The sequence below is a fragment of the Falco peregrinus genome, chromosome 5 (assembly GCF_023634155.1).
Source record: "Falco peregrinus isolate bFalPer1 chromosome 5, bFalPer1.pri, whole genome shotgun sequence".
Lineage (NCBI taxonomy): Eukaryota > Metazoa > Chordata > Aves > Falconiformes > Falconidae > Falco > Falco peregrinus.
Window position 1 is genome coordinate 36,690,276 of NC_073725.1, and position 7,444 is coordinate 36,697,719.

The 7,444-nt window shown below is 46.2% G+C and overlaps 2 protein-coding genes across 6 annotated transcripts in view; one reads left to right on the forward strand and one right to left on the reverse strand.

Moving 5' to 3' along the window:
- The window catches only part of UMAD1 (UBAP1-MVB12-associated (UMA) domain containing 1), an 81,896-nt gene extending 80,383 nt beyond the window's left edge, over window positions 1–1,513 (reverse strand). Inside the window, exon 1 of one of the 3 annotated variants that reach the window (XM_013305254.2) lies at window positions 1,422–1,513. The gene's annotated coding sequence lies outside the window, so the exon portion shown is untranslated. Of the gene's footprint in view, window positions 1–1,358 lie in introns of all 3 variants that reach the window. The other 2 variants (XM_027776842.2, XM_055803688.1) reach the window with 2 other exon arrangements.
- RPA3 (replication protein A3) lies at window positions 1,489–6,347 on the forward strand. Of its 3 annotated transcripts, none has more exons than XM_013305251.3 (4): window positions 1,489–1,662; window positions 1,981–2,055; window positions 5,189–5,297; window positions 5,494–5,780. In XM_013305251.3, the coding sequence occupies exons 1-4, from the start codon at window positions 1,564–1,566 to the stop codon at window positions 5,520–5,522; spliced, it is 312 nt and encodes a 103-aa protein (XP_013160705.1). In that variant the 5' UTR covers window positions 1,489–1,563; the 3' UTR covers window positions 5,523–5,780. The 3 variants fall into 3 exon arrangements, with proteins under 3 accessions (XP_013160705.1, XP_055659664.1, XP_005228857.1); XM_055803689.1 differs by having other exon boundaries at window positions 1,490–1,662; window positions 5,397–5,780; XM_005228800.4 differs by lacking the exon at window positions 5,494–5,780 and adding an exon at window positions 5,787–6,347 and having other exon boundaries at window positions 1,505–1,662.
- The last annotated feature ends 1,097 nt before the right edge of the window (window positions 6,348–7,444 follow it).

Consider the following 7,444-nt stretch of genomic DNA (forward strand, 5'->3'; position numbering starts at 1 on the left):
TAGGCCAAACAGTCCCAGCTCTCTCAGCTTTTCCTCATATGTAAGATGTTCCAGTTTCTTCATCGTGGTTGAGGCTCTTCACTGGACTCTCTCCAGTATGTCCACATCCCTTTCGTACCCACAACTTAGACCCAGCACTCCAGACGTGGCCTCACCAGCGCTGAGTAGTGGGGAAGGATCACTTCCCTCAATCTGCTGGCAACGCTATGTTGAATGCAGCCCAGGACACCATTAGCTGCCTTTGACACAAGGGCAACTGGGAGGAACCTCTCCGTGGAAGGGACACTTGGGGAAAACACATGGAAAAAGGCAAAACATGTGGTGAGAGTGCTATGTCCAGGTGATAGCTCTGTCTGATGTCAATCAGTCGCTTTAACCCTGGCAATCGACCATAAGCTCTTCATTGGTGAAATGAAAATTAATAGAACAGAACAGTTTGGTAGGAAGGGACCTACAACAATCATCTAGTCCAACTGCCTGACCACTTCAGGGCTGACCAAAAGCTAAAGCACGTTATTAAGGGCTTTGTCCAAATGCCTCTTAAATACAGAGAGGCGCAGGGCACCAACCATGTCTCTAGGAAGCCTGTTCCAGTGTTTGATCACCCTCTCAGTAAAGAAATGCTTCCTAACGTCCAGCCAGTCAAGTATGAAGCTCCCCTGGTGCAGCTCAGAACCATTCCCACATGTCCTGTCAGTGGGTACCAGGGAGAAGGGATCAGCACCCCCTCTCCCCTTCCCCTCCTCAGGAAGGTGTAGCGGGTGATGAGGTCACCCCTCAGCCTCCTCCAAACCAGACAAACCCAAAGCCCTTAGCTGCTCCTTCCAGCCATTTCACCAGCTTTGTTGCCCTCCTCTGGACACATTCGAGTACCTTAACATCCTTCTTCAGTGGTGGGCCCCAGAACTGCCCGCAGCACTCAGGTGAGGCCGCACCAACACTGAGCACAGCAGGACAAGTCACCTCTTTTGACCGGCTGGTTGCACTGTGTTTGACGCCCCCCAGGATGCAGGCTGCCCCCTTGGCTGACATTGACCCCGCTGTCAACCAGCACCCCCAGATTCCTCTCCGCAGGGCTGATCTCCAGCCGCTCCTCCCCCGGTTTATAACTGTGCCTATGGAAATACGTGGGTATGGCAGCAACGTTTCGAGTATCAACTACGGGCAGTAAAAACGGGTTAACAGACAGGTGATGGGGGATGCCTGGCTGGGGCAGCGGTAACCTGAGGGGAGGCAGTATGTAAAGGAAGAGGGAAGACAGGCGTTAGGGGAGAACAGTGCAGGATGATTTAGGAGAAAAGGATTAAATGATAGCATAGGGCTGGAAGGAGAAGGGCCGCGGCGGCAGCGACACCCACCCCGGCGTCACCCACCGGCCCGGCCGCCCGCCGCCGCTACCACCACCGTCACTGCTCACCGACCTCCGCCTCCACTTCCGGGTCGCGTCAGGCGACGGGGAAGTCCCGCCCCGGCGCCCTCCGCACTCCCGTTGCCTGAGGTAACGGTGCTCCCCACCCCCACCTCCCCCCTCCTCTTCCGCAAAGGGCGGGAAACCGTGCCGCCATGGAGGACATCCATGAGGTGCCGCGGCCGCGCATAGCCACCAGCCACCTGGCGCAGCACATCGGGAAGCCCGTCTGCTTCGTGGGCCGCGTCGAGAAGGTCCGTGAGCTGCTCGGCGGTCGGTCGCTGCCTTTTGGGTGGCGCCGCGGGGTCTCAGGGCGGGTAGCGGGGCCTTGCCCCGGGGTGAAGCTTTGGGCTGGAGCCCAGTGTGGGAGCCCTGTGGGGCTGGGGCCTTGCCAGGTGCGGCCTGTGGCGGCTTGGCCGGAGGGAAGCCGGCGGCTCTAGTTAGGCCCGGGGGCGGGTTGGGAAGCGGCTGTAGCGGATCTTTGGAAGAAAGGCCCGTTGCGCAGTTGTGGTTGAGGCGGCTAAACCTGTAACGCTTGCCTTCTGAGCTCACGGGCTTAACGTCTTTTGTAGATTCATCCTACTGGGAAGCTTTTCGTGCTTTCGGATGGAAAAGGAAAACATGCAACTGTGGAGTTGAGCGAGCCTGTAAGTTAAGGAATACTTTGGAAATACTTGATGTTGTCTCGTCTCTTGTGAATACCAGAGGTTTTGTGCCGTCGGAAACCTGTGAGTGCCTTGCACGTATTGCGTTTTTAGTCCGGAAAAAAGCACATCTGTGTCTTTTCCTGAGGTTTTGTCCCATCTGAAACCTGTGCATCCCTTACACCAGGGGTCCTCACACTTTTTAACCAGGGGGCCGGCGCGCGGATGCAGTGGCAGGCAGTCATCTGTGGCTGCTTGGTTTCCCCCCCCAGCCCCCGGCGGGGGGATCTGTAAATACCTGGGGCCAGATTGAGGACCCATATCCAGCCCACGGGCCGTAGTTTGAGGACCCGTGCCTCACATGTACTGAATTTTTAGTCCGGAAGTAAAAAAACAACTCTGATTTCTCCCTTTTCCACCCGTTTTATTGTCTCTGCATCTTCCATCTTCCAGCTAACTTGCAGTCTTCATATTCATGAACTGACTTGGTCTACATCAGTTTTTACCCGGTGCTAAGAGAGGGAACTCGTTCCTTGCCAGATACATCCCTGTCTGGCTACTTTGTCTTACTCTATTTGTTGCTTACAGTGTAATATATTATGCTACATGTATTAGCTTTATTTTAATTTCACCTTTTCCTCCCTTTTTATTACTGCCTTTATATACCTAACAATATTCTGTGAAGGTAATCCAAAACCCACAAGAATATAGAATTGTCAAGTTTTTTGAGTTGACATTTCTGTGTCCTCTTAGAATACTTGTAGCATTCCAGTAAACTTCACAGTTAGCTTGAAGCATTCTTCCTTAAAAAAATAAAAAATCAAGCAATGAATGCAATGTGTATAAGAGGTACTTATAACTACTACACAAAAATATTACTTCTTTTGTCATCATGTACCACTAAAAGAATTAACACTGGCATTCTCTTTTGTCTTGAACTATTTTTTTCCCCTCTAGCAAATGTTGTAAAGGATTATTCTTGTTGTGATGGTGAACGTGCTAGTTTAACTGAACATATGTATAGTTGTAGTGGGTTAGCATGGCAAGGTTGTGATAGTGGGGAGGATACAGTGGTGGCTTCTGTGAGAAGATGCCAGAAGCTTCCCCCATGTCCAGTGGACCCGATGCCAGCCAGCTCCAAGACAGACCCACCACTGGTCAAGGCTGAGCTAATCAGCAACAGTGGTTACACCTCTGGGTTAATACATTTAAGAAGGGGAGGGGGAAATTTGCACCAGCGGAAGAGGAGTGAGACTATGTGAGAGCAACAGCTCTGCAGATGTGAAGGCCAGAGCAGAAGGTGGGGGAGGAGGTGCCACAGAGATTCCCCTGCAGCCCCTGGTGAAGCCCACGGTGAGGCAGGCCGTGCCCCTGCAGCCCAGGGAGGTCCATGGTGGAGCAAATCTCCAGCTGCAGCCCAGGGAGGACCCCACACCGGAGCAGGTGGATGCCCAAAGGAGGCTGTGGCTCATGGGAAGCCCACACTGGAGCAGGTTTGCTGGCAGGATTTGTGACCCCACAAGGGACCCATGCTGGAGCAATCTATTCCTGAAGAACTGCGCCCTGTGGAAGGGACCCATGCTGGAGCAGTTTGTGAAGAGCTACAGCCCATGGAAGGACTCATGTTGGAGAAGTTTGTGGAAAGCTGTCTCCTGTGAGAGGAGCCCTGTGGTGGAGCAGGGCAAGAGTGTGAGGAGGAAGGAGTGGCAGGAACATGTGATGAACTGATCATAACCCCCATTCCCTTGTGCTGTTCAGGGGGAGGAGGCAGAGAAATTGAGGCCTTAAGTGAAGTCTGGGAAGAAGGGAGGGGTGAGGGGAAGGTGTTTTCTCTCATTTTATCGGTAATAAATTAATTTCCCTGAGTCAAGTCTGTTTTGCCCGTGACAGTCATTGCTGAGTGATCTCACTGTCCTTATCTTGACCCATGAGCCATTTGTTGTATTTTCTCTCCCCTGTCTGGCTGAGGGGGCAGTGACAGAGCAGCTTTGGTGGGCACCTGGCATTCAGCCAGGGTCAAACTACCACAGTAGTCTTTTTAGCATTTTGGCTGAATAAGTTCTTAAACGCTGAGAAATCTTGCCATTTCCACATGAAGTAATTGTGCATGGTACTTTCTGACTTTCCAGACAGGAGCCTCTCCCTGGTGATGAAAAATGCAGTTTGATCTGGCAGCGTTTTGCCTTACAAATGTGAAGCTTGCTGACTTAATCTTCAGACTGCAAGAAAATGTCTTTATTACAAGTTCTGCCTGTCTCTTAATGCTTTCTTGAGTTCATGAAAAGATTTCCTGCCTTGGATTGTTAAAACTTAAGATGTCAGCATCTGACCAATGATTCCACAACTTTCCATAACAGAACATATGGTTGAATTTCATAAACGCATAGCTGCAATGTTGGGCACTTCACAGTCTGTGTTCCACTGCTGTAGGAGAAACTAGCGTGTGCAGAAAAAACATGCCAGGTTCATGTGATTTCTTTGGTTTGCCTAATGTCAGTGGAGGAACCTAGATTTGCTAATTAAAATGCTTTCTACTTTTTTTTTTTTTTTTTTTCCCCTTTAATAGGTTCTTTTGTTTGTGTGCGTGTGTAGTTCTTCCATTCAACAGAGAACCCAAAATTATTCAGAGGGGAGGGGAGGGATTCTATTGCTGTGTTCCAGGAGACTTACTGGAAAGTTTAAACTAAGATTTAGATACTGGAAAAACATTACTGAAATAGTACCACACTCTTTAAAATTAGTATCCTCAAAAAAGAAAGAGAATATGTTCATGCTGTATCGTTTTGGAGTAAGATAAAATTTTTAGCTCTCTTCCTTACTTGGTCAGAGGCTTGTTCAGAATACAGACATTGACAATAACACTTACTGACAGATTACTTAAGAAATAATTTCCAGTTATACCTCCTGAATCTGGAATACTGGAACTGCTTTACGGCATGTGTGATACCCCCCTTTGCTCTTAGGGGGTTCTGCAGTTTACTCAAGTTTGAATGCAGTGCATTAAAATCCTCTGTTCTGTGTCCTAGATTAAATGACACAGTTAAAATACTTGTGGAGAGTTCTTAGCTTAGGTGCTGTGCAGTAGAGACAGCAGCTAATTTAGTGATAACAATTGCATATTTGGTATGTTTTCCAGCTAGACGAAGAGATCTCGGGAGTTATTGAAGTAGTGGGAAGAGTAACAAATCAGGCAACCATCATGTGTGCATCCTATGTCCAGTTCAGAGAAGACAAAAGTCCGTTTGGTAAGTAAGAATGTATCTTAGAACAAATTCATTTTGAGTTCTGAACTCTTCTTCAGTAAGTAAGAAGGGGGAGCTTAATTATATTTTCTTGTGGACAAGGTCTTTCTTCAGGCTGCTGAATGTGGAGTAGAAAGTAGAGGAGAGCGTCAGGGGGAAAATTCTGTACAAAATACACAGTTTTACTTTCAAACTGTAGGAACTGACTTGAAGCTGGAGCCAGTCTAGATAATTGCCACGGTCTGATTGTACTTCCTCTCCTGGCTGCATGGTTCTTGCCCTCACTGGACCTTGTGTGATTGTACAGCTCAAAGTAATCCTCCAGAAAGCAAGCAAAGAGGTTGTTGCTGCCTTATGAAAAGATGGGGAAGATGAGGGAGACTGGAAACACTCAGCTGTACTGCTTTAAAATAAGCAGTGCTTCAGTGGTGTCATTTGCTTGTGGGGAGTTTAGTGTGTGCGTCATTAACCATTATCTTTGCCCTCTTTCAGATATGGAACTCTACAATGAAGCACTAAAAATTATCCATGAATTCCCTGAATACTTCCCATTTGGTACTGGGAAGAACACTTGATTTTTCTTAACATATATTTAGGGCCTCAGAGAGTGCAACAGTACTGTAGCTTTCTTGCCTGGCAGCATGATAACAGTTGCATTTTATTTACAACAAATTACTGAAAAGATGCTGTTACATGTGCCATGTATTGCCAGTGAAGAATGTTTTCTTTGAAAATGTACTTAGCAAGAAGGAGAACACTTCTGTGGCTCTCGGTGTCTGTATATGTTTAACCATTTTGCATCCATGAGGAGTGTTCTCTTGCAGGATTGGATTTGATAGAAGCTGAAGTTTTGTAGGCATCTTTTTGTTGTTGCTAGAGGTTCTAGGACACTTTATAGGAAACTCACACTGAAGGTACTTGGTGGGGTTTTAATGTAAAGATTTTTTTATTGTATTTCCTTTGATACAAACTTACTGAAGGGGTGTGTGTGTATTGTATTTTGCATCTTGACAATGGTCTCTTCCCCAATAAAAAAGATCTGACTACATTTAACTATTTGTGTATTAAGAGTGCTATTTTCAGGGACAGATGGTGACTCCTTTCTATTTGACCCGACACAGATGATTTTAACAAAGTGGAGTACAAGGTAATTGCCTTTTGCACTGATGTTAAATGTTTGGCAGATGTCCAGTTAGGCTTGGGGATTTCAAACATGGTTGACTTCCATCACTGCCTTCATTTTTGATGGGAGCCTAAGCAGAAGTACCGGGATTGTGCTAACTTCTCACCATGACTTTAACTGTGTGAACTTATACACAGTTCCCAGTTTTGTTACTATCCAGGCTACTTACAGTACATAGCAGAATTCTTATATTTCTTAGGTAACACAAAGTAAAATCTAGCTTTGGAAATATTCTCTGAATTAAAATACTTGGAAATGTTTTATTTATTAAATAAAACCTTAGCCATGTTTAGTAACCTTTCATACAAGTAGGTTTCAGGTTTAATAGCTAGATTTAGCGCCTTGAGATTGCTAGCTTTGTGTTTATTTACAGACATCTCCATTGTTAGTCAAGGAATTAATGTTTTAAAGATTTAGTAAAGTTACTACAAACTGGGTGAATGATCAAGTTAACAGTTGATCTGTTATTTTCCCCTCTACTTGGGCAATTGACCAAGTTACTGTTACTGGGAAGAAGGAGGGCTTATGAAGTAGCCAATGGCTGAGAGGTCCATGTGGCATGGTGCCATGCTCCCTCCTGTACTGCTATCACCCTGTATTTTAGTCCTCAGTGGAATCAAAAGATCATTCTTAATAACTGCAAGCATGTTTTCCTAGCATTTAAGTCTTTTGTACTATTCTACTTTAGAAACTTGGTATTTTGTGCATGTATATATAACCTGTAAAATATGATGTACAGTTAGTTACCAAAACTATTCAGGAATAATAAAATAGTAAGTAGATGGCTATAGCACTTTACCTGCCCACACAGAGACAACTGTTTTATGGTTTTTGTAATTTTTTTTTCTTTCCCTTGGGTACATGCCTAGCAAGCAGTACACAACCAGGAGTTTCCAAGATTTGCTTTTCATTCATCTGCTTCTCTACAGACTACTGTTGGTGAATAAACGGCCTACCCTGACTATGG